Below are 27,438 nucleotides of genomic sequence, written 5' to 3' on the forward strand. Positions count from 1 at the left end.
TCTCTCCGGTCCCCGGCACGTCCCATGTAGATGGAAGGAGGAGAAGGCAGGAGCTCGCCGCGTGTCGTCTGAACGGAGCGGGTTATCACGGGGCGAATGGTCGGGAGCGGACTTTGGCGTGGCTGGTGGTTATTCACTTGCGGCTATGGCCGCGCTTACTCGCGTGGCTGGAAAGCGCAATATGCGTTACCGGCACGTCTGGCTGCGCCCACGCACTTTGTACAGTTCAACGCCTCTTCTTCTCTCTCTCTGCGCAAGTCCTTAAACAACGCGCGTATCCCCAACGAGTCCTAATCCTTCCGCCACCGCCGTTCAAGTCCTTCAAGTCCTGCTGATAAGTCCTTTCGCCACCGCCCTTCAAGTCCTCTCGAGGGCTTTTCGCATGGACTTTTATAGACCCGCCCCGCGAACCCTCTTGAACTCACCAGACGTGCTTCACCACGCCCTCTCACGGCATGCCGCTAGAGCTCTGATTGGCTGGTGGCTCTTACCGTCTCCCGCTGCCACTCCCGACCTCAATGCCGCCCCACCCTTTTAGGCCTACCTCGTGTTAGCTTGACTAGTGGTCACCCACATGGGGCACGGGATGGATTACGCCCATAGAGGTAGAATTGGAGGGTGGACGCAAAATGAATGGGGCCTACTCTCCGGTCTTTACACAACGCAGGCACTAAGAGGGGAAATGGCCTATTCTTACACATACTAAGACATAACTATACTACAAATGGGCCTACATGTTGCTTGTGTGACTAACTATGGGGGGAAACCCTTTAACCTTTAATGACTTTGATGTGCAAATCTCAAAACCGCAGCACTGCCTCCCTTGCCAGACTCGTCCCAGAGTCGAACCCACACACGTGAGAACGACCGGTTTTGAGAAAGGTTTGGGACTAGTTTTTAAATTACGTGTGACACTTAGATGTGGTTCCCCTCCAACATTTAATCTAACTCCCTGTTTGTGACAGTTTTACAACACTAGATATGTTCCACCTACTGCGTTGTGTAACTAACTAACAGACTCGCACCCACAACTAACCGAATTGCGGAATGAATTCTCAAACTAAACAAAAAGCCGGTGGGTAGCATCTTATTTACAATCACAACCTAATTATTTACATCTCTATAACCCAGGACCTGTTCTTTTTGTGGAAAGAAGTTTGGAGGGGAGAAAAAGCACAGCAATGCACCAATACACATTACACAAAAAGTTTACATTTCAAATGTCATATTTAAATGTCACATTTGCTGCTTGGCTGCATCTTCTTGCTTCCTGCTTCATCTTTGGTGTGCAATAATAAATAAATAAACTTAAAGGTCTTCTTTCTTGGCACACCAGAATTCAATGTACAAACCGTGTCCGTTTTTATTGCCAGCAGGGCCAATCATGTGGGCCGACTGCGTGACATCGACGCCACTTAAAACCAGTGGTCCGCAGGTGCAAGGTACGTTTGCAGCAAGTGACTGCTCAGCAAAAAGGCAAGGCCACAGAACGTGTGGTCCATAATGTGTATTGTGGTGCAACAAAATGCAGCAGGGGTGCCGCACAGGTGTAGCCAGTTGCAACTGCACAGTTCAGTGTTACTGCACACTCCACTCCAAAATGGGTCCATGGGTGGGGAGGAAGACAAAGCACAGTTAGCAAAGGAAAGGACGCAAAGGTACACATCAATACGAGGCAATGCAACATGAGGGGCGCGGGAGAGCGAGCAGAGCAAGCTCGTCCCTAACCGTTCGTAACCCCCCATGTCAGCTACACTACAGTACCTTTACCCCTCCCTGTATTTCCACTTTACAAATCCGTCTCAACGTTCTGTCTGCCATATCCCCCTCTAAACCAAATTCGTCTTCCAATCCCTCCCAAGAAGGAAGAACCACCTTTAGAGGCCATTTTTCCCTGCAGAGCAGGGGTTGGAAGAAGGGGTTCCTTCCAAGAAGGAAGAGATGGAATTACACACAATGTCACACTTCCACGTCATGATGCGTCTCACTTACTCAACAGTTTACAAAACCCGGTGTGGAGTTCCGTCTCCTTGGTGAGTGGATGTGGATGGTGCGAAGAGATTCCTCATCCTAACTATACTCTAATAACATTAACTCAGTTACACTACCCGGGGTCTTGCCCTGCCAATTCAGTTGGCCATCGTTACACTATGTGGTTCTGAAAACCAATTCCCATTGACCATCCTGTGATGCCATCCAATTTGGGTCTCACTCCCCAATTTTTCACTACTGTGCCTTTGCACAATTTCGGGGCTGGGTCCTTTGGCTCCACTAGCAAGTCTCCCTGCCTGTGCACCTCCGCCACTGAAGTCGCCACCCGAGCTTACCTTGCTCCTTGCGACTACCCTAAATCGGGGAAGGCCCCTCCTGGCTCTCTCACCCCTCTGATGCCCTCTCTGGCATTGGGCTACCCGGGTCCTTCTCCTGGATCCTCGGGCCCCACTGAACACTACTCTGACTGGCTCCCAGAGCCTACCTGTGGCCTCACCTGGCCGACAGACTACCAGTGGCGGAGTGCCCCAATAACCATACGCACCAACAAAGCCCACACACCCAGCCATTCCACAGACTCATGCACCCATCCAAGCACTTCCTGCTACTTCCTGTACCACAGATGTCAATATCCAATAATTTACCTCGACCCTCTACCTAACTTTAAACTACCCTCCCCGGGTATTCGTGAAGGGGTCCATCTTCCCCCATTCACTCCTTCGCACCATGCATTCCACACCCTCTATCCTGCACCAAGCATTCCACACCATTTATTCCACACACCAAGCTCTCTTGCACACCTCTTGTGCTCACATTCCTTTCCTCCCTTGCACACCATGCAAGTCAATTCACTCAACACAATTCCACTTGTCCTCAATACACCACTCATACACCACCTCTGGTCATACCCGACCAATGCCTCATTTGCAACACGTCCTCAAACAACGCGCGTTTCCCCCAACAAGTCATTTGCAACGCTCTCCACTTGCGAGTCCTAATCCTTTCGCCACCGCCGTTCAAGTCCTTCAAGTCCTGCTGATAAGTCCTTTCACCACCGCCGTTCAAATCCTTCAAGTCCTGCTGATAAGTCCTTTCGCCACCGCCGATCAAGTCCTTAAAGTCCTCTCGAGGGCTTTTCGCATGGGCTTTTATAGACCCGCCCCTCTGGAACTCACCAGACGCGCTTCACCACGCCCTCTCACTAGAGCTCTGATTGGCTGGTGGCTCTTACCGTCTCCCGCTGCCGCTCCCGACCTCAACGCCGCCCCATCCTTTTAGGCCTACCTCGTGTTAGCTTGACTAGTGGTCACCCACATGGGGCGCGGGATGGATTACGCCCATCGAGGTAGAATTGGAGGGTGGACGCAAAATGAATGGGGCCTACTCTCCGGTCTTTACACAATACACAACGCAGGCACTAAGAGGGGAAATGGCCTATTCTTACACATACTAAGACATAACTATACTACAAATGGGCCAACATGTTGCTTGTGTGACTAACTATGGGGGGGGGGGGGGGGGGGCAACCCTTTAACCTTTAACCTTTAATGACTTCGATGTGCAAATCTCAAAACCGCAGCAATATAAACGATTTCAGCATAAGGCTGCAACATAACAAAATGTGAAAAAAAGTGAAGGGGGCTGAATAATCTCTGAATGCACTGTATGTGGTAAGTATACAAGTAACCCAACAAGCAATAATGAGAAGCACAAACACAATCAACCCAACGGAAAAACATAACGAATCGTCTCGGTCGCAAACAAGCACAACTTTGGGTGCAAGCTGGGCGACCAAGACAAGACGTGGGCACTGTTGTAAAAACAAAGATACAACATTGTCCCAAGAGTCGGTTTAATCGAAATCGTTCTCGACAGCATCTAGAGAGAAACCAATAAGCATTGTATTAATATTACTCCAGGTGAATACAGGTGCGTACAGGTGGTATAACATTAAATGAGCTGATAGTATATATGGCAGAATCGTTACCATTCTACGGAAGCCCAGAGGGGCTATGGAGTTGCATGGCGATGATGGATGAATATCTCCTGTCTGATTGGCTTTTTATAAGAGCCGCGGAGGTGTCGCTTAGCGGCAATGAGGAGAATAACATCAGTGTCGTAACGTGGATGACGATTTCATCACATTCTCCCCACGCTTAAAACTTGACTAGCCGGTAATGAACAGCAGACACATATTGATAAACAGCAGAGGGATACATAGGAATGCAAAGAACAAAATACATCGGAAGGATGTTACTGCCAGTCGAACGCCCAGGGGCCATCAATCCCGATTGCAGGGTTACTGCATTTCAACCGCGCACTCGTAGCTTGGTTAGCAATCATTTCCCAGATATAGATGTACCGAGGAGGAAATCCCAAACAAGAAGATATCGAACAAAGCAAGCAGTGTTCATCCCAGGGAGAAGACGATGAGCCCGTGGGTTGCAGTAGTCTTACAGTGGGGTAGTCGGCACAGTAGCTAGATTGGATAATTTGTACCTTGTCGAAGAGCGAATTGCCATTTGTCGCACAGCGCATTACAGTAAGCCTCCACGTCGGCCTGTACCTGACTAGGCTCCCAAGGGTTCATGGTCGATCCATGTTAGGTCCATGTCGTCATGGAATAATAGCGAGGTCAGGAGTACACATCGAGGGAGAGAGAGAATCGATGAGAGCCATTCGGAGCCATAACGAGAGTTACTCCACACCGTCAGCGGCCCTTTTGAAATCCATCGCCCATCGCTCCCACGGTCTGGAAATTTCGAACGGGAAACGCAGACGGCATATCTCGTCCCGTCCTGCAGTACAGCGCTCTGTGGATCGGTAATTACCTCGGACGGACACGCACATACTGAATGGAGAAGGTGGATCAGACTCGGCAACGGTTGCTCGAGTGAGATGTGCATGGAAGAAGTTTCGGGAACTGAGTGGCGTTCTGATGAGGAGGAGAGTGTCGCTGAAGCTGAAGGGAAAGGTGTATGCTGCATGTGTGAGAAGTGTTATGATTTATGGGAGCGAGACATGGGTAATGAACGTAGAGCAGCAACGAAGGCTGGAAAGGGTGGAAATGCGAATGGTTCGATGGATGTGCGGAGTATCGTTGAGAGAGAGGAAGACAAATGATGAATTGCGAAAGATGATGGGAATATTGCCTGTCATTGATGCTGTGAAGAGGAACAGGTTGAGATGGTTTGGTCATGTATTGAGGAAGGATGAAAGTGACTGGTTGAGAAGAGTGATGGAAGTTAATGTAGAAGGAAGTAGAGGACGGGGAAGACCGAGAAAGACTTGGCTAAAGATGGTGGAAGAAGAAATGCGGGCAAGGGGGTTAACAAGGAGAGATGCAGAAAATAGGGCAAAATGGAGAAGATTGTCATGGGGACCGCAAGGCTAACCCCCGCTCTAGCAGGGAAAATGGCCTTAAAATGCATCATGTTGTTGTTGTTGGACACGCACGGCATGCAATGTCACGTGTACCCGAACCTAAATTGTCCTTCCGGTACCTTAGTTAGAGGTAAAGCTCCGCGGAACGAAGAAGATCGGCTATACCGGATTTGCCAACCATCCATCCATTCAACGAATGGCTCAGATCTAGCCGGATCATCCATCCATTCAATGCTGCCATTGAATGGCTCAGATCTAGCTGGATCGCTCCACGCACCGACGCCATGGAGTACCGCAATGTCCCGGATGGATTGTCCATCCATGGATTTCCTATCGACAAAACCGAGAGAATGTTCTCATCTCACCCCCTCACTCATCCATCCCCCCCCCCCCCCCCCCCCTTCCGAGATTGCAGCTGCGCGCTGCGTACCGAAGTCGAGCGACCTTCACAGTCTGGGTCAGAGGGAAATGGAAACAGGCAGCGGCCGGGCGAGGCGTCTCACAGTCTCGAAACGTGTTGTGGAAACGAGCCAAGAGCTCTGTCCTAGAAACAACAAGCCAAGAGTCAAGGGCGAACAGGTGGGACGGTGCCTCCGTGGCCTGCTCAGGAGACAAGGGAGTCGGGCGCTACGCTCAATGTTACCATTTCATGAGGTCACCGTGTACTCCCAAATGCACCCCCAAATGCCCCATGGTCCTATCGAATAACGGCATGAGTCCCCGTTGAGTGCTAGATGCCCCGAAGGCTTATGGTCTCAGCAAAATAACGGCATGAGTCCCCGTTGTGTGCTAGACGCCCCGAAGGCCTACGGTCTCAGCAAATAACGGCATGAGTCCCGTTGAGTGCTAGACTGCGCGGGCCGTCGGCACGACCTCTAGGTACCGCCACGTTATGACACGCACGTATGTGCTGGGGCGGTCAGGTTGAGTATTTCCGCTATCTGTGGAGTTACCAAGGTACATGGAAACTTGAGTAAACGAACCCAGATGACGAGAGCGTGTGAAGCACGCAATTACGTCAATGGCGCCATAGGGCAAACGCGTGATTAGTCGGTGACGTCATCAATTGGTTCGGGCGCGTGCGGGCGGGTTTGACGGCGATTCGCCCCGTCCTCGGATTCCTGGAGCGGAGTTCCAGCTGAGTGGTACCCCGCACGGAGCAAAGTGGCGCACCAAAACTATAGTCTCGCGTCCATTTGGCACCAGCACTCGAGCGGGCTCGAGATTGGGGTACTGAATACGAACCCGATCGACGAGTGGATTGTATTACCTAGGGCGCACTGCATTCGAGGGAAAGTCGAACTCGGCCTGTCGAACCAGCGCGGCACGCCGAGTCGAGTGGGCGAGCACGCTGGGCAGCGATAAATTGCACGTCCTGAAGTAGCGTCTCGTTTGATAGCTTTTGGGCCGTGTTTGTCCGGAGTTAGATGCGGGGAATAGCGTCAACAGTGCGGTAGCCATTCCCGCTATCACCCGAGCAAAGAGGATGGTGGGCAGGACCGGTAGGCGATCATCCGAATACATCGTGCTATGGTATATGATCGTCTAGCTTGATACGACATTCCCCTGTAGTGCCCGAGTACCGTGAAAGTCTATGAAGATCCCACTCGACATCCTTAGAAACTGCCGCCAGACGAGGCTCGCTGCCTGTCCGTTAATCGGGACAGAGATGACCGCGCTGACAAGCCGGACATCCGTGCTGTGGCAAGTCCTCGAGTGGTGCCAAACGAGCCTCAAGCGTTGAGGCGATTCCGGGCAGCGGAGTTCGCCGGCCTCGCTGAGTAGCCACGCGTAGGTGGGATTCCGACCAGCAGCAATCGGGGCCGCCGGCCTCGCAGAGTAGGGCCTGCGAGGGGAATCGCATGCGATTCGCATGTAGGAGGGGTCCCATCCAGCGATGGTGCAGCGCGCGCAACGTGCGCGTCGTGCATAGAAGGGATTCCATCCAAAGATGGTGCAGCGCGCACGATTCGCGCATAAAAGAGGTTCCATCCAGCGATAGTGCAGCACGCGCGATTCGTGCGTAAGAGGGGTTCCATCCCGCGATGGGTGCAGCGCGCGCGATACGTGCGTGGAAGGGGTTCCATCCCGCGATGGGTGCAGCGCGCGCGATTCGTGCGTAGAAGGGGTTTCATCCCGCGATGGGTGCAGCACGCGCGATTCGTGCGTAGGAGGTGATTCCGACGAGCAGCGATCGGTCGGGCAGGCCGGCCGAGTGAGGCATGACAGACATGGGAGTCGTGAACACTCGCGTGGAAATCTCATCTTGGGCCGAGGCACGCAAATCTAGGGTGATTCTCTCAGACGAAGCCGTTAGCGTTTCCCGCAACCGAGGCTAGACTCGTACCTTCGGCTCCAAGCACGTCCGTCGACCCGACGGGGTTTCAGCCGCAGGACGTTTCCCAGTAGCATCGTTCTCCAGGCATCTTGCTGGAGTTCGTCACGCCTGCTCCGGCATTCGGACCTCGGGAGAGCAGTTCGTGCTTTGACGACGTGGTTCCGGAACAAAATGCTTGCGAGGTTCCAATGCATCCGGTCCCTTCGTGGCAGACCGGCAGCGAGAGTAGTCGGAGCTCCGTGGCTAGAGCTAGCTCGACGGGTCCGCCGCTGGGCATTCTTCTCCGAGGTGGGCATCGCAGGAGCGTGGGCATCATCTCGATTCCGAGCGATGTCAGGAGAGGATTTCGATTAATTGTTGTAAAAACAAAGATACAACATTGTCCCAAGAGTAGGTTTAATCGAAATCATTCTCGACAGCATCTAGAGAGAAACCAATAAGCATTGTATTAATATTACTCCAGGTGAATACAGGTGCATACAGGTGGTATAACAATAAATGAGCTGATAGTATATATGGCAGAATCGTTACCATTCTACGGAAGCCCAGAGGGGCTATGGAGTTGCATGGCGATGATGGATGAATATCTCCTGTCTGCGCTGAAAGGCAGTCTCTTTTTATAGGAGCCGCGGAGGTGTCACTTAGCGGCAATGAGGAGAATAACATCAGTGTCGTAACGTGGATGACGATTTCATCACAGGCACCACACATATGTTGCACCGTTTGTACATCTGGACTGATACAATGGTTTAATTGGAAACGGACGTCGATGCCATATGTTGTCCCAATGGTGTGGTTGGAGCCGAAGAATCATCTGAATGACTGTTACCTTTGCATGGCTAAAGCAGCTGGTTCCACAAAGAAAAAGAAAAACAAGATAACATATCCAGATTGCGAGTCAGCACTAAGACCTGTGCCACGTGATTAGGACAATCCCGTACCTGTTCCACCAGCTGCTGCTGACATTGAAAGTGATGATACTCATGACACTGAGCTTTACGAACCAGCAGAGTTGGAGTCATGAAACAACCTCACCTGATCAACCTGGAAGAGTTAAATGACCTTGTCAGGGACCATGAGCTGTCTAAGCAAAAGGCGGAAATGTTGGGTTCACATTTGCAAGAGTGAAACTTGTTGGCAGAAGGCAGAAAATCTCTCATTTTCATGAACGACATGCTAGCTTGGCAGCGTTCTACCAGATGGAGAAGAATGTGTGCTTCTGCCCTGATGTGAAAGGCCTCATGAAGGAACGAGACTATGATCACCATTCTGATGAATGGAGGTTATTCATCGACCCCAGCAAGCGCAGCCTGAAAGCGGTGCTTCTCCACAATGGCAACGAAAAGACATCCCTGCTTGTGGCGCATGTTGTTGGTATGAAAGAGACATACGAGTCCATGGACGTTCTACTGGAGCTAACAAAATACGCCAACCGCAAGTGGAACATATGTGGTGACTTAAAAGTGATAGGCTTATTGCTTGGTCTGAGATTTGGGTATACCAAATACATGTACTTCTTATGCTTGTGGAATAGCCGAGACAATGCAAATCACTACAAGATCAAAGAATGGCCAGAAAGAACGGACCATACTCCAGGAAAATTCAATGTGCCACCAGTAAATCAGCAAATAATATTTCTTCCCCCACTGTATATAAAACTGAGCCTAATGAAGAACTTTGTAAGGGCAATGAGTGTTGAAGGTGTGGGATTTCTTTACCAGAAATAAAAATTTTGAGCGATTTTAACTGATTCCAAATTTAAGGCTGGAATATTTATTGGATCACAGATTTGGGGTTTATTGTCCGATCCAGTATTCCAGTCAAAGCTGAACCCACTGGAGCTGTTACAGCAATTTCCTGGGGAACTACAGAGCAGCCCGCTTTGCAGAGTTTGTTCAAGATATGATAAAGGCTTTTGAAGAAATGGGTTGCTGTATGTCGCTGAGGTTTCACACTCGCATTTTCACCATTCACACTTGGACTTTTTCTCAGCCAAATCGGTATGCTCAAATTAATAAATGATACCTACATTACCTTAGTAGCAGAAGGAAAGTTTTTTGTTGTTGTTGTTGTTGTTGTTGTTGTTGTCCAGTGATGTACCCTAATGACATTTGTTTTTGTGGTAATTTAAGGCTCATTCATGGAGGAGTTTGTTTCTGTGATATTTTTAAATGGGTGAGAAAGCTTCACTAAGGCCAATTTTTAAAAACTCTGAACGTCCATTTCCAAAGCTGTTCGTAAACGTCGAAGTAATTTGAAGTAAACATCAGAAAAAAATAATACAAGCAGAGATGCTACGTAGTTTGATCCGCGGTAAAGCAGGAGATCCTCGTTTGTATATCGACAGGTGTTACCATGATCAGTTTGATATCACAAGAAAATTTTCATTAATGGAGCCCTCAAAAGTTTCCATGGAAAATGGCAACAAAAACATTGACCTACTTTGTAGTTCAATAAATTATTTTTCCATATGCAATGAAAAATCCTCCTTTCTATTTTTAACTCTGCAAAAATATTTTAGCGATGTTCTGTTCAGTTGGTGGTTGGTGTACGTTCATTGCTGACCACCGACTTTTATTGAAAACTGCATTTGACCCGTAATTGACTAACTGCTTCTTTTGGCGCTTCATAAATAATGACGTCCCTTGGTGAGATCCGGTCAGATTAGTTACTTATCATAAACTGCAGTATTTTACGACTTCCATGGAAACTTCCAAGACTACAGTTTTAGCTCTGTAGTCTTGCCAATTCCTGAAGAGACACAAGAGGGTATTTTAAATGTTGTGTGTTATGTCGTGTCAGTGAGTCCGCATGCAGACCAACTTTAATATAGAACCCCGAGTGGCCGACTTTGATAATGCGCCTGAAGCGTTCTTAAACAGAATTTGACAAAGGATTATAACATATTTACATCCAATTTAACCATGAGTTGATTTTGTTCCTAAGTGTGAATTACATCAAAGTTATTATGCAGCCTTCATGATAAGGTGTGTTTAACAACACCTCCCATGGTTTGAGGTGTGTGTGTGTGGTGTGTGTGTGATCGACCTTGGGCACATTCGTTACTACGTTAGTTACATGGTCAGTTACGACGTCTCATGAAAGGGTACATTGCCTGTAATGGCTGTCTTTCATCTATCAAGATGGTGAAAACTGTTGCAGAACGAATGAAGGCCATGCAGGACAAAATGAACGAAGATGAAAAATCAGCGCACAGAAGAAAAAACAAGGAGACACAGAAATTTTGTCGTTCTAACTGACCTCTGGAAAGAAGACTATTATAAAATGATAAAGTGAAAGAAAGTGCAGAGAATGCGGGCTAAAAACGTGGTCATGTTGGACACACCACTGACTGTTGCATCAGCCGCAACAACACCACCAATGGCATTCCCTTCAGCCCAGAGCCTAGGAGAGGTGTTGAGGCGAATGCAAGATGTATTGCTCGGGAGCCCAAGACGAAAGGTTTGTCTAAATTGAGCAAATTGGGCTTCACTTTGATGTTGCAGGCACTGCTACTGAAGCAGTAAGACCCAGCCGGAAAGCTGATACTAAGAGAGACTGAGGCGGCTGTGAATTTATTTTAATGCGAATGATGAAATTTCCAGGCAGTTACGTGGTAAAAAGGATACGGTGACAGTGACTCGTTAACGAAAAAGTCAAGCTGCAAAAGAAAGCCATGGTGATAAATGTTATGGAAGCCTTCCTTGTATTCAAGGCAGAAAATCCAGTTATTGAAATTGGAAAGTCAAAATTTTCTGCTCTCAGACCGAAAAATGTGGTTGTCGTTGATAGGAATTGCAATGTTTGCTGTTGGCCTTGTCAAAAAAACTTTGACTTCCTCCTACCAACTCGAATATGATCGCTAAATTCAGCACAAAGTTTAGCGGTCTGCTTGGGTGGCAACAATAGCCAAAAAAATAAAATAAATACCACTAACCTTTTAAAATACCTGAAATGGTAATTGATCCGCCGTGAATAAAAAGTAGAATTAGCATTTGGGGCTTTACCCATTCATCAGGACCGATACCTGTCAGAACCGAATTTATTCTGCACCGATACCTACCCCATTATCTCTTTTTTTGTTCTGTCGAAGGGGAAAGCCCGAAACGTTAATGCTTTTTTGTTCATGGCAGATCACCTATGAATGAATGATCGTTTTAAGGCCATTTTCCCCGCTACAGCGGGGGTTAGCCTTGTGGGCCCCATGACAATCATGGTTCCCTGTTTGAGGCAATGTTTTTATGGCCGGATGCCCTTCCTGACGCCAACACTTGGTCACGCTCTTACGATGCGCAGGGATACGGTGTACCTATTCTAAACCGGGGTACACACCAGGATCATTCATCCCAGCAAGCTGGTACTCAATTTGCCGACCTCGGAAGGATGACAGGCTGAGGCAACCCCCCTGGCGTTAATTCAGCGATCGACCGGGATTCGAACCCAGGACCCTAGGATCCCAAGCCGGCACCCTAACTGCTAAGCCAACGCCAGGCTAAGCCAACCTATAATTTCAGGTATTTTAAAATGTTAGTGGCTTACCAACTCTGCCTGAAACCCTCATGGTGACATGCAAGGGTGAGTGTGAATGATGTGAAGACATCACCGCCATCATTGAAGAAGTAATTGAATTAGGAGATACTAGGGCATGCCCGTACTATATATATAGGACGTGCCCGTAAGTGCGTGATGTTACCGTACAATGAATGTATCGTCCCGACGCCGCAGCTCGGATGGCGCTGCAGTTAATCGGGCCCCCAAATTCCTCATCGACGATAACTAAACAATATATTATATGAATCGCACCGTACATACCTCCTTCTAGATCTTGTTCTTGTCTTGATATACTCACTCAGGCTCACTCTATCACGACTGAGTCCTCCCAGCTCCTCCAAATGGCGCCCGCTAGCCGCTACGTAAGTCCGGAAGTGACGTCCTCATTTGACTGTCCGGAAGGTCGCAAATCGCAGTTACGATGAATCGCAAATTAGTTTTAATTAGTTTTAAAACATAGTTTAACGGCAACATAGTTTGCCGACGGGAAATAAATGAATACGCTCTCAAATGTGCCATCCGAGGCAGAGTCTGTTCGCCACGTTCGGCACACGTGATAGCTCGCTGCTCTCTGATTGGTTGAATCGTTTTTTGGACATAGCTCGGTAACTACTTCTGCGATTAATTTAAAACCTTGAAAAGGCACATCCTCGGGTCCCCAGCAATATACCTGGCAAGTTTCAAGTATATCGGACCGGTAGTTGTCGAGAAACAGCGGTCACAGACATACAAACATACAAACATACAAACGTACAAACAAACATACACACAGAGATTAGTGGAATTATAGATAGATGGACCAACCATGATCCTACTTTAAATGGAACTGGAATGGCACTCGGTAGAGGGCATACCTCCGCCAGGCTGAAACAATTTACGTTTTGTATCCCACTGATAGGCCGGACCTGGATTCGGACCTGAACCAAAATCTAATCGGCTTGTTCTTGTCACCTAACCAAGTCGTCCACCAAGTTTAGTCATAACTCGTCCACAACTTTTTTTAAATGTCATGTTATGTGTAGTTTTTGCCCGATCTCCCAATGGTGAAGAATCACTTTTAAAAATTCTACTAGCCGGATCCGGATCTTCACCAAAATCTAATCATTTCGTCCTTGTCACATACACTACCACTCCGCCAAATTTCGTCCGAATCCGTACACAACTTTTTTGAGATATCCTGTTCACAGACAGACAGACAGACAAACAGACAGACAGGGGTGAAAAGATCACTTTCATCCACCTTTGGTGGCAGAGGTAATGACCAGCATCACAATGTGGAAGTGAAAACTACTGCTGAACTTGAAATCAGTCGACAACTGCCTCCAATGAGAAAACGTGTTCATCGCAAAAACACAACTGATGAATCAAACAACTCGGATATCGACTAACACCGGACACGGGTGTTCGCCGGGAAGACTTCCGAAAATTTCAATATCAAATACCAGAAGGTGGTAATGTCCGCTCATTGGGTTTCCAATGGAGTGAACTTGTTCACTGCTGTCCTGAACCGCAATTACGTCAACAGTTCATACATAGTCATCAGCAACGACCTACGACACGATAAATGTGCCGTACCCACCTTTAATCATAAAATTTATTGGACTAGCGGACCCACTGATAGGTGGGCAGTGGAGGTAATTATATTAACATGTTCTAAAACAATAATATAAACTAGATGGTATTCATAGAATACTTACCCTGTGCAGTCAACTTGGTGCGAGCCAGAGAGACGTTGACCTTGAATCCTTTTTTCATGGATTCAAGGTCAATATCTCCTTTTAAGGTCTCTTCTTGAAAGTTTGTGACAACAAAATGACAAATGTACCCAGACTAATTTGTTGTGTTCAGTTGTATTTTTAGAAAGTGGTAGAAAAAAATTATTGTTAATGAAGTGATTAACTGGCTGGCTTACTTATACTGACCCCTGGCAGACTGTACCCATAAGACGAAGTGTACGGCTACAGAAGCATGTCGATGCTGGACATGGTGAGAGATCAAGCCGACCTGGCTCTTCGACCTTAACTCCTGCATCTGGGAGTGATTCTTTGCAGGTGACATCTGGGCAGATAGCAGACCACATCGTTGGTGAGGTAATTCATGGATCTGCATATGCGTAACACCATTGCAATGGTTTGAGCAACATGAGTGATTCACTATCTTTCTGGAAGAGCATATGAAGAATTGTTTGTACTGTACTTGCAGTAGCATTATGGAAAGGGTTTGGGTGCGGGAGGGAGGGTTGGTGCATGTATTTGTTTTCAGAAAGTTTTTTTTTTTTGTTTTTTTAAAATCAGGTAAAGAAGGAGGAACTTGATGACCTGAAAAAATCAGAACCAATTACAGCAAGGAAAAAAACAAAGATGGGCAGGTTTGTGATAAAAGAAGATTATAAAGGTGACATGGACAAGAAAATCATAAAATCCAACAAATGGGAAGATGCATTGCAGGAAGTGAAGAAGGAAAGCTTCAGCAGTGTTGACTTTGAGGGTGATGGAATGGCTCCGAGCTTGACTTTGACTCAAGTGAAGTGTGAGAAGAATAAGCTTGTTGGTGGTCACGTGTCCATTTCAGGTATGACGTGTACGCTGCTTTGCAGTTAATGGTGTTGAGAAAGTTTCAGTTTCAGTGATGTTCAGTGATGAGGTTTGCTTTCTATTCTCACGAAATTTTTTGAAGAGTTTTAAACATGCCAATTTCCCAAAATGCTATATTGAATAAGTGTATAAAACTAGTACTGTGAGTGAGCATTTTAACTTTTAAATGTTTAATGCTTTGTGAAAATCATGATTATTACCTCGACCACCAAAGGTGGATAGAGGTTAGGTTTTCACCCCTGTCTGTCTGTGAGCAGGTTATCTCAAACGGTTGTGGACATATGTTGTGGACAACGAGACTTGGTGGACAGGTTGGGTGTCTGACAAGGACGAATTGATTCGATTATAGTGAAGATCCGGACTCGGATACGAAAATCTTTCAAGTGATTCTTCACCAGTGAGAGACAGGGCTAAAAACGATATTTACCATTATATTTCAATAAGCCTGGCGTCGTCTTAACAGTTAAGGTAGCTGCCTTAGGATCTCAGGGCCTTAAGTTTGAGCCCCTGTCATGTCATTAAATAACAATAGGTAGGTTGATGTCTTCAGGCTGAACAGTTTACGTTTTGTATCCCACTAATAGGCCGGATCTGCATCCAGACCTGAACCAAAATCGAATCGGCTTGTTCTTGTCACAAACCCAACTCATCCACTAAGTTTTATCATAATATGTCCACAAGCATTTGAAATATCATGCTATATATCGTTTTTGTGTTGGCTTAGCGGTTAGGGTGCCGGCTTGGGATCCTAGGGTCCTGGGTTCGAATCCCGGTCGATCGCTGAATTAACGCCAGGGGGGGTTGACTCAGCCTGTCATCCTTCCGAGGTCGGCAAATTGAGTACCAGCTTGCTGGGATGAATGATCCCGGTGTGTACCCCGGTTTAGAATAGGTACACTGTATCCCTGCACATCGTAAGAGGCGACTCAGGGTTGGCGTCAGGAAGGGCATCCGGCCATAAAAACATTGCCTCAAACAAGGAACCATGATTGTCATGGGGCCCGCAAGGCTAACCCTCGCTCTCGCGAAGAAAATGGCCTTAAAACGATCATTCATTCATATTCATATCGTTTTTGGCCCCATCTCTCAATGGTGAAGTATCACTTATAAAGAATTTTTTTCTTATCGGATGCGGATCCAGATCTTCACAAAAATCAAATCGATTTGTCCTGTCGCACACCCAACCTGTTCACCAAATTTCATCCGAATCTGTCCATAACTTTTTGGGATATCCTGCAGACAAACAGGATTGAAAACACAATCTCTGTCCACCTTTGGTGGTGGAGGTGATAAGGTCATGACATTACTATCCAGATGTGGCAACTTGGACACACCTATGAAATGCCTTTCATGTGTATGTGCAATCAGGTGGACTGTGGAATGCAGTGACTGAAGCAACAGAATCTGGTAGCCATGCCTTTGGACTCTTCTTGTGCTCTCAGCGGACATGGAAAACAAAACCTCTTGAACCAGAGAGTGCAGATAAATTTCGCAAGGCTTGTTGTGAGCACGGGTTTTCTCCTGGCTCCATCCTTCCTCATGGTTCTTATCTGCTCAACTGTGGCTCACCAGTAGCAGGTTAGAGTTCTATAATGGCTTTTTTGGAACATATTTGATGTTTTTGCTTCTTCTTCTTCTTTGGCTCATCTTCCTCTTCCTCTCTTCGTCTTCTTCATTATCATTATTATTTGTAAAGGAACTTGGCGTTGCCAGGCAATGCAGGGGCCCTCCTCTTACCCTACCCCCTCCCTCCAAACTCACACCCCACCCCTTCCCCTGCCTTTTCCGTGAGGAGGAGGAGGGGTAGGGGGGGGGGGAAGCGAGGAGGAGGGGCAAGCAAGTGGGGGGGGGGGGGGGGGTTGCTAGGAAGGAGGGGAGAGAAAGGAAATAGGGAGAGCGTCGCCTCACCACACGTCACTATACACTCCGGGAGGGAGGGAGTGTGAGGAGGCGTGTGGGAGCGAGAGGGAGAGCGGAGGAGAGAGATAAAAAGGTAAGGGCAGAAGGGGGAGAAGGAGAGGTAGAGAGGAAGAGGGAGGAGAAGGTGGGGGGGGGAGGGTGGGGAGGAGGGAGAAGGGTGAGCGAAGGGAGAAGGGTGAGCGAAGAAGCAGGGGGGGGGGGGGGGATGATGAGGATGAGGAGGAGGAGGAGGAAGATCCATAGCTTGACTTTGGTAAGTGTAATAAGGTCCCTGTGTTTTGAGTAGGTTAGGTAGGTTGCCATGTAACAGGGAGCTGTTAGAGTAAGTAGTTCGTTACATGTGATGCTGAGGAGTCAGCATATGTAATTTATAGACAGGTTACACATTAATTTTGTGGGCGTAAATGCCTCACATTTGTAGGCGGGGCTAGGTGAAGATTTCCCATGAGGCACACCTGTCACGTGTATGTGAAATGTCATCTGCTTTTCATTGGTGTAATGTACTGTAGAGCGAGAAGTACCACTGTGCATTAATTTTTTTTTATTGGCACTGCCCCCATGGGCTGGACAGCCAAAGGATGACTCCGCTCAGAGCTCAAGAACGAGAGAGACCTTGTTTGGAAGAGAAAAGAGAGAGACCTGGAGATGAGGAGGAAGAAGAGGGCTTGTGTGTCTTTGGAGAGATCAAAAAGCCTCGTGTGAAAGGAGCATAAACACATGGTTCTCTCTGGAGTTTTGGGATTGATTTAAGCTGGGATCACCCTGTGTTTTTGGAGGGCCTGGATGAATAAGTCAGACTAGGAGGCCTCGCTTGGAGGGAAAAAAGGGTCCACGAGGTCAGGTGGAGGCTGATCATTGCCTGCCTTCCTCGTAACTGATCTTGATCGTGCTCGTTTTGGCTTTCGACATCTTGGGCGCTACTCGTCACGGCTCTCCTCTCGTACCTGGTTTCCAAAGCTGCGTCCAACCTGCGCATCAGAGAAAAGGGAAGTCCTCGCCTGCATTTTTAATGTGTTGTACAAGTGTTATCTGTGGCGGCTTTAGTGGGACAGGTTTTGGTTTATTTATCAACACTTGGTTCGTTCCGTTTTTTTATGCCTCCGCCGACAAAGTCGCCGGAGGCATTTTGTTTTCTGATTGTCCGTCCGTCCAACGAGGGCTAAACCTCGTTTTTCTCAGCAACCATATGTCCGATTGAGATGAAACTTTCAGGGTAGGAGTGACACCCATGCAGAATGCTTTAAAAATAAATGTAACGTCATAGGTCACGTGGTATGGCAGCCATCTTGGATTAAAAGCAAATAATTTAAAAAATATTTTCTCGGAAACCGCTCAATGGAAAAATTTGAAACTTGGCACATTGTCAAGTACTCCCAATGGGCAACAAAAGCATGATAATGATGACACCATAGGTGAAGTGGTATGCCAGCCAAAAATGTTTTACTGGAATTCCTTATCCTAAAAATCTGAATTTGCATGCACACGATCTATGACCCATTTGTATTGAAATATTAAATTTATGACATCATAGGTCACATGGTTTGGCAGGCATATTGGATTGAAGGAAAATATTAAATAATTATATCGCTGAAACCGCTCAGCCTGTCGATGCAGAATCTTACAAATATAATCTAAGCACTGTTGCATATAGTTTGAAAATGATGATGTCATCGGTCACGTGGTTTGGCAGCCATCTTGGATAGAAAAACGAACCTTATCCGATCAACACCAAACTTCACAAACGGGACCCCCTACCAATACATATGCAGAGTGATGGCATAATACCCGTTTTGGAACGATGGAGGAATATTGGCGAACACAGTCGCATAGTTCTAGTTGTTTATAACATCTTGTTTACCCTGCTCCTTGTACTTTACTTTACAAAATAAATCCTTTAAAAGCTAAGAAAATGTGTTTAAGGTATCTGCTTTTCGTGTGCGTTTGCCGTCAATTTCGACCCAATTGAATAATCCTTGGGGAACAGTAAAGTTGTAAAAATTAATTGAACATAGTACAATAAAAGACCGTTCGGGCCAGATCCCGAGACTAAAGGTCCCGGCACCGAGGAGTAGTGTATATATGTTGCTTCTGGGACACTCTCATTTTCCCATTGACTTACATGTTAATTTTTCCCCTCCCTCATTGCCCCTAAACACCTCTATTTCTCTCACCCTGTTCTTTACGAACCTTCTAACCTTTTGACATGTTATCCTTATTCATTAGACCACTTAAACAATGGTCCTTCTGTGTGAACCTGTGATCCTTCTGACCTTATGGACCTTTTAACCTTTTACTCTTAATATCATCTGGTGAATCATCTTTGACCCACTCAAACAACGACCCTACAAATATTTGTTTATGTGTGGGAAATAATTTAATTCTCCTACAACTCTCCTCACCGTCTAATACATTAACAAAAAATAAGTTTGAGTTTGGTTCTTTATTAAGATATTTTAACTGAGCTAAGATAAAATGGTAAACCTCCCTCAATGTTCTTGTTTGAGCGCCTCCAGTGCCACACACTTTTTGGTAGGCTCTGCCCACCTTTTGTTAAGCTCCGTCCACTTTTTGGTAAACCCCGCCCACTTTTGGTAAGCCACGCCCACCTTTTACTAAGCCCCGCCCACTTTTTGTTAGGCCACGCCCACTTTTTGCTATGTCCCGCCCACTTTTGCTACGCTCCGCCCACTTTTGCTAAGTCCCACCCACTTTATAAACTCTTCAGCATTGTATCATTTCCAGGTAATACATTACATCATTTTCAGGGAATTTCCATCACATCATTTCCAGTTAAGACACGCCCAGGGAATTTCCACAGGAAATGACACACACCCAGCCCTTCTTATAAAAGGCACCGACCACACAGGCTTTTTCAAACACGCTTTCTGCTTCACTTGAGAATGGACTCCTATGCCGAAATGGAATGGGATAACTTTGCTATTCCTTGGAGTCCTACTACCTGTGTAGAACTCAACCTTCAGATTGATGAACTGGACTCGAACCTCTTATCAATGGAGGTAAGTTTGTTTATTTATTTATTTATTTATTTAATTTTTTTTTTTTTTTTTTTTTTTTTAGATGAGACTCATGTAAGAGTTAACAAAGTTTATTTTAATATTCATAGAGCTTGATTTATACAAATAAAAATATTGTATTAAATTAATACATTGTTATTTTCTTTCACAGGAAATTGTATCTGAGATACGAAATGAAAATTCTGCTTTTAACACAACTTGGGATGAAGTTATTTTTTTGTTTGAAGACATTTTGAACAACCAAGACCCCCAGAACGAGTTCTACCTTGATGACCCAGCCAAAGAGTTATACCTTGGAGATCCACAAAATCCTGAAAAAGAGTTTTACCATGATGATACTTGTTGTGAGTTATCAAAACAAAACCCACTGAACAAGTTCTACCTTGATGAGCCAGAATACAAGTCATACATTGGAGACCCACAAATTTCTGAAAATTGGGAAAGGGGAGTTCTCCCTGATGGTCCGCAGTTATACTATGTGAGACACATCATAGAAACCCTAAAAAATTGTGAAATGGGAATTCTCCCTGATGGTCCGCAGTTATACTATGTGAGACACATCATAGAAACCCTAAAAAATTGGGCAAGGAGAGTTCTCCCTGATGGTCCGCAGTTATACTATGTGAGACACATCATAGAAACCCTAAAAAATTGGGAAAGGGAAGTTTTCCCTGATGGTCCGCAGTTATACTATGTGAGACTTGTCACGGAAACCCCAAATATTTCTGAAAATTGTGGTTCTACCTTGGGGACTTGGAAAGATGGTTATATTTTTGGAGACTCGGAATGGGGGTTTTGTTTTGATGACTCGGAATGTGATACCTATCTTGGAGGCTCAACAGGAATGTGGTTATACCTTGGGAACTTGGAAAGTTGGTTTTATTTTGGAGACTCTACCTGTGGGGTCCATCTTGGAGACTCTTTGGATTCTAAAGCAATGAACAATGTTCTTTGTTTAATGACGCTTGATTTAAGCAATATCAAGAAAGTTCGAGGAAGAAAATGCTGGAAAATTCTTTCTTCCCATTTCTACTTCTTCAAACTTGAAAGCCTTGAAAGACAGAATTGGAAGAAGAGGAAAAAAAAAAAATGAAATACATATTTTTTTAAAAGAAGAAAAAAAAGATTATGTTAGGGTTTGGGTGGGATTTTGAATGTGAGGGTTAGGGATGGGGTTGGGTTAGGGATGGGGTTGGGTTAGGGTTGGGATTTTGAATGTGAGGGTTGGGGTTGGGTTAGGGATGGGATTGGGTTAGGGTTGGGATTTTGAATGTGAGGGTTAGGGATGGGTTGGGGTTGGGTTAGGGATGGGGTTGGGTTAGGGTTGGGATTTTGAATGTGAGGGTTAGGGATGGGGTTGGGTTAGGGATGGGGTTGGGTTAGGGATGGGGTTGGGTTAGGGATGGGGTTGGGTTAGGGATTGGGTTGGGTTAGGGATGGGGTTGGGTTAGGAATGGGTTGGGTTAGGGATGGGGTTGGGTTAGGGATGGGTTTGGGTTAGGGATGGGTTTGGGTTAGGGATGGGTTTGGGTTAGGGATGGGGTTGGGTTAGGGTTTGTATATTATTATGACTCACTCACACATACACAAAAGTTAAGCCCCAACTGGAAAGTTGAGGGATTCTGTGTTTGGGGTTCACAGATTTAAAAACGTATCCCCATTATACACACACAAAAGTTAAGCCCCAACTGAAAAGTTGTGGGATTCTGTGTTTGGGGTTCACAGATTTAAAAACGTATCCCCATTATACACACTCAAAAGTTAAGTCCCAACTGAAAAGTTGTGGGATTCTGTGTTTGGGGTTCACAGATTTAAAAACGTATCCCCATTATACACACACAAAAGTCAAGCCCCAACTGAAAAGTTGTGGGATTCTGTGTTTGGGGTTCACAGATTTAAAAACGTATCCCCATTACATTTTATTTATTTATTTATTATTTTCAAGGGTATTATCTGCTTACTTGTGTTTTTTGTAATTCTTGTGAGTAAAATGAACCCAAGATTTCTTCTCCATTTAAATCATATAATTTGTAGGTCCAAGGGACTGTATCCATTACATCAACGATTTTAAATAATTCATTAGTCCATCTCTTTGTATAACCTTTCTCAAAATGGCTTTTCCATTTGTATATTCTTACAATATCACCAACTTTAAACTTGGGCTTTCTCAAATTAATCTCCTTTTCATATTCTAATTTTGTAAATGTTTCTGATGGTTTTGATTTTGTTGATGAATGAACTGTATTATTGTAATTATCTACAATATCCTGAATTAAATACACCCATTTTTGAGAACTGAGTTGTGTGAATTTTTTATATAATTTCTCTTTTAAAGTACGATTAAAACGCTCAATAACAACTGCCTTTCCTTCATTAAAGGTGCTGTATAATTTAATACCCTTCCCCTTAAGAAATTTCATGAATATTTTGTTATAGAACTCTGTTCCCTCATCAGTCCATAACTTCTTTGGTTTCCTTTTATCCCGATCAAATATTCGCTTAAAGGCTAACATTAAAGTATCACCCCTTTTATTTTTTAAAGGGACAACCCAGGCAAATCTACTCCTCAAATCAATAACGGTTAAAGCATACCTGTATCCCCTGTCATTATTCAATTCAATTAAATCAGCGGACCATATGTGGTCGGTGTATTTAGAATAAACCTTCCTTCTTTTAAACTTTGTGATTATAGGTTTGTGTAATTCTTCAGCCAAAAGCTCCTCAGTCTTGATGACATCATTAGAGCCTAATAGTTTTTTGAGGAATAACCAAGACCAAGTTTCAATTTAGCATTTATCAAATTTCTCACAATAAACCTATCAACTTTCTCTCTCAACGTTGGATTTTGTATCAAAGACAAATTATACAACATTTCGCTGTCGGCTTTATGTTTTTCAGTCAACGTAGTGGTATCCCCATAAGCAATATCATGCTTCATACACACTTCATCAACCCTATTTGTAGGTTTAGACCAAGGTTTAGGATTGTTAGCCTCATCTAATCTTTTATCCAAGTTTGTTCCTGGACCACAGAAAGAATACCCTGGAAGGTGTAATTCCCCTGGAATTCCAGTTGTTGTAAATTTACTTCCTGACAGAAACTTTTGTATGTCTCCTCCTCTTTTAGGAGAGATGAATTGGCACTTTTTAGAGCCACACACTTGACATATTCCTTTTTGACAAACTCTATTATTTTTAGCTTTAACATAAGAGATATTTTTAGATTTAGTTTTCTTTTTACATTTGAGACAATAACTCATATTTATTTATCAGAAAAATTCCGACAGAGTATCAAAACCTTTTTGGTTTTCAACATATACATTTCAATCTTGATTTTTAAAACATAAAGAATCCTAAGGAATGCCTTCACTCTCTCCTCCATTTATTTACAAATAAAACTAACTAAAGTCAATTACACCGACATCATCAACCACATAATCTTTTCCTTCTTCTTCTTCTTTATCCCCACTTTCTCATTTAAATCTCCTCCCTGAAACTGAAGACATTGACGTCGTTATTCTTGAAAATAATATTTTCATTAGACTTCTCATTTCTTTATTTTCCTCCTCAGTGCGTTGAGTTTGATTTATTTGCTGTAATACCTTCAATCTTTTATTAATCTCACTGATTTCCATCTTTTTATATTTTTCCTCCCTCTCTCTTTGCTCCCTCTCCTCCTTCTCTCTTTTCTCCCTTTCCTCCTTCTCTCTTTTCTCCCTTTCCTCCCTCTCCTCCTCCTTTTTCTCCCTTTCCTCCTTCTCCTTTTTCTCTCTTTTCTCCCTTTCCTCCCTCTCCTCCTCCTTTTTCTCCCTTTCCTCCTTCTCCTTTTTCTCTCTTTCCTCCTTCTCTTCTTTAACTCCTTCCTCATTTATCTTAGCAATTTTTGATATCAATATTTTCACAGCATTCATTCTTTCTTTATTTTCCTCTTCGGTGAGTTGAGATTTATCTTCTTGCTGTAATACATCCACTCTTTTTTGAATCGCTCTGATTTCCATCTCCCTCTCCCCCCTCTCTCTTTGTTCCCTCTCCTCCTTCTCTCTTTTCTCTCTTTTCTCCTTCTCTTCTTCAACTCCTTCCTCATCCCTTGCTACCCTTGAGTTTAAACCCCAAAGAATATTATACATATACTCATCTGGATTTTGAGATATTCTTGTATCTATAATTATTTTTCTCATAATAGGATACCAATAAGATTTGTTGACGATTTCTAAAAGAGTTTTATATTTCATAACTTTGAGAAGTTCATTTTTATTTAATATTTTAAACAAGTCTCTATTTGTGGGTTTAACAATATCAGTATAAGGCCAGTTTTTTATGACAAAATTCCCATGTATATGCTCCAAATCATAAGGTATGTAATACCGAGCACCCTTTTCTTGTAGGTATCCTTGAATACAAAAATTATAATTCTCTTGTAGTCTTCTTCCTGCCATTTATGTATCAGAAATATATGTGAGATTAATATTATGACAGGTAATACCACCCCATCTTCCCACTACCAAATCGGTTTGTATTCCTCGGCTTTCTATCCTTATCTCATTACCTTCCTTCTTTGTCATGCGAACCATCGCTATACTATCATATATTTTTATTTTCTTAAAATCACGTATTTGTTGTTTACTAATTGTACTTCCACATAAATCCTTATCTTCACCAAGTGGATAATATTCTTCTTTACGAGACTGATTTAAATCATGTAGGTCTTCTATGTTTATTGAAAAAGACCAATTATACCCTAAATCAGGCATATCATACCCCCATTTATTAATTCGCATATTAACTAAATGTCCTTCTTTATAAAATTTAATTGTAAGCAGGTAGTTAAATTCAATGAGGAAAGGTGTATGGTCAGTATAACCAGGTGTTGTGGTTGTAAATTTTACTTGTTTCACAAAACGTGCTGTTTTCTTTAAAGATATATATTGTGATAAATCACTGAATCTAATCAAGTCATTCGCATCTGTAGGGTTTGGATAATTGATTAATTTATAAGTATTCTTCATATTAATATTTTTACTTACACTATATTTTTGTCGTTCAGCCTGTGCCTTTGTATAATAATTTGATAAATCAATATCCTGAGAGGATTTTCCAAAGATAGAACCATCTTTTCCAACATAGGTCATTTATATTAGATAAAAAATGATATCATAAAAATTTTCATTATTGTTGAGTTGAAATAATACATATAAACATAATTGGCCACAACATTTAGAATTAATTTCTTGAACTTGGAATGTTTGATAAACACCATTCTGTAAGAATTGTATTACTTCAACAGGTGGTGGCATACCATAACTATCAAAATAATATTTATCCTGACTATTATGAATACAAACCCAATGAGAACCATTCTGTGTGTCTAAATTCATAATAATATTCTTTGTATTCTTATTTATATGTATTAATTCATCTCTCATACAAATAACCACATTATCAATTTTTAGTGTTTTACAATACTTAGCTAGTTCTATATTTGACGTTGTATTCTTTCCAAATTGTTTAAACCATTTATCCATTTATTTATGAGAAAGATACAATCCATTACCCCGTTTAGTTAGTTTAACACCCGCTTGAGCGATAGAGGAAAGCATATCTCAACCAACAATCTAGCTTTATCAGGTAGACTTTCAAGTTTTTGAGCAAAATCTACAATTACACCACTTCCACTAATTTGTTTCTCCAACTCCTTGTTATGTCTTTCCAATTCTTTTTGAGCTTTTAGTTGTGCCTTCCTTTCGTTAGCAGTTTTTACCGCTGCTGAAATACCACCAGTCAATGCTCCCGCCGCACTTAAACCAGCAAATAAAGGAATTAGAAACGGGAGAAATCCTCCTCTTGACTCATCTATTGAATATTTCTTTAACATAGGTTTCGTCATTTTAATTTTAAGTGATCCAACATCATTTAGTGTTTTTACTTGTGTGTGTGTGAGTAAAACATCAATTCTTACAGCTCCTTTTCTTTGAATTGTATTAACATTAATAATACAAGGCTTTTGATTTTGAATACAAGATGTTAATTTATTAAGATTGATTTGATTAACATATACCCCAACCATTTATTTATGAGAAAAAACCTATGTGATATTAATCATAACACCATTATCTGTATTAATCTGTAATTCTGTTTCCTCCAAAAGCAAACAATATGCATTAACCTCTTCACTCTCCCCTCTTTCAATGTATAGAGAAGTATCCACTCGATTAGACTTTATAGTTTCCTTTTGAGAACTCAGGTCAATTGCGTAGATTGTATATAAACCTTTAAATGCAACCATATCCAAAATAGGATCATTATTACCATTACTTTCACACACTTTTTGGTAGGACTTGTAGGCTTCCGCATAATCATTTTTTTCCCAATCAATTTCCAATCTATCTCGCGGATAAAATGTGCCATCAAGAGAAACCCGAAGTTGTTTCACCTTAGCATTATCACTCAGCGCATTATTCTTATTAGTACCCTCCTCTCCATCTGGTTTTTAAAAAATGAGCCATAGGTATCGTGGCTTTCCTTCAAGAACACCCAAATTCCAAGTGTAGGTAGTGTGTTCCAGTTTAACGTGTTGACATCTTCTTTTAAGGTATGATACATTTAGCGGTTTCTTTGAGTTAAGTCTTCTATTTAACATCTCCTCCGTTTTAAGATTAGGAGTATATTCATTGATATACCAACACAAATCATTAATAACAAATTTATTATTGTCGCCAAAAGCATTTTCAGCCCCAAAAAGCAATCTATTTACATTATCATTCCTTTGTAGTTGAAATCTAATTTTAAGACCATACAAAACTTTATCATAATCACAAAATCCAAATATACCTTTAAGAGGTACTGCTACGGTAAAACTATTCTCAGCTTTTGCGTCATCATTATACATTGACTTCCTTTGACTATAACCAGGGTCTGTGTTTGTTCCCGTTGACATATCAGGAATAAAGCCTTCAACAGCTCCCTTACCCATTCTATCACCAAACGAATATAGTGTAAATTTCATCATTTCAGATGTAGCAGAGACATAATCAACCGCTTCAACCTCTTGTGTTCCAATATACAGGCGAACACTGTCAAACATTTTCCAGAAGAAATCATTTACGAGTGTAGCATTAGTATTATTCGCAGCCTTAGTGAATTTAAATTTACACAGCAAGAAACTATCAGCTATATTCAAGTAAGTTTGTTGATTATTTATTTCAAAACTTTTTGTTCCGTTTGAATTCCAGTCGGTTCCTGTAATAGCATTTACCTTAAAATAGTCTTCCTTTTTAGTAGAGTTTGAAATGATAATCGTATCATCCAAATCATAGATACTATCAATCGCTTCCATACTTGTATTTATATAGTATTAAAATTGTTGAAACCCTGACCCAAGTATTTTAATGATTTTTTGTCGTTCTTGTGAAGATAGTTGAGTTTTACCTTTTTTAATTTCTTTGATTGCTTGTAATTTATGGGACTCCTTTTGAGCATCTTTTATACTCTTTACAACACCTGCTACATTTCCCATGAGAGAAGCAGTTGAACCAATTAGGTCTTTATGTTTAAGAATGGTTGAACCAATACCCATTAGAGTATCAATTATCCCATCTCCTTTATTTCGAAATTGATGACCCACACCC

At 43.4% G+C, this 27,438-nt stretch overlaps 1 protein-coding gene across 1 annotated transcript in view; it reads left to right on the forward strand.

Annotated features, from left to right (window-relative positions):
* LOC137423335 (putative endonuclease 4) overlaps positions 1 to 27,438 on the forward strand; it is a 103,132-nt gene that overhangs the window by 57,570 nt on the left and 18,124 nt on the right. The window contains exons 5-7 of the mRNA XM_078774321.1: positions 14,197 to 14,355; positions 14,560 to 14,836; positions 16,228 to 16,437. Of these exons, the coding sequence (XP_078630447.1) occupies positions 14,197 to 14,355; positions 14,560 to 14,836; positions 16,228 to 16,437 (646 nt within the window). The remainder of the gene's footprint in view (positions 1 to 14,196; positions 14,356 to 14,559; positions 14,837 to 16,227; positions 16,438 to 27,438) is intronic.

The sequence above is a fragment of the Myxine glutinosa genome, chromosome 3, assembly GCF_964187855.1.
Source record: "Myxine glutinosa chromosome 3, kmMyxGlut1.1, whole genome shotgun sequence".
NCBI classification, from domain to species: domain Eukaryota; kingdom Metazoa; phylum Chordata; class Myxini; order Myxiniformes; family Myxinidae; genus Myxine; species Myxine glutinosa.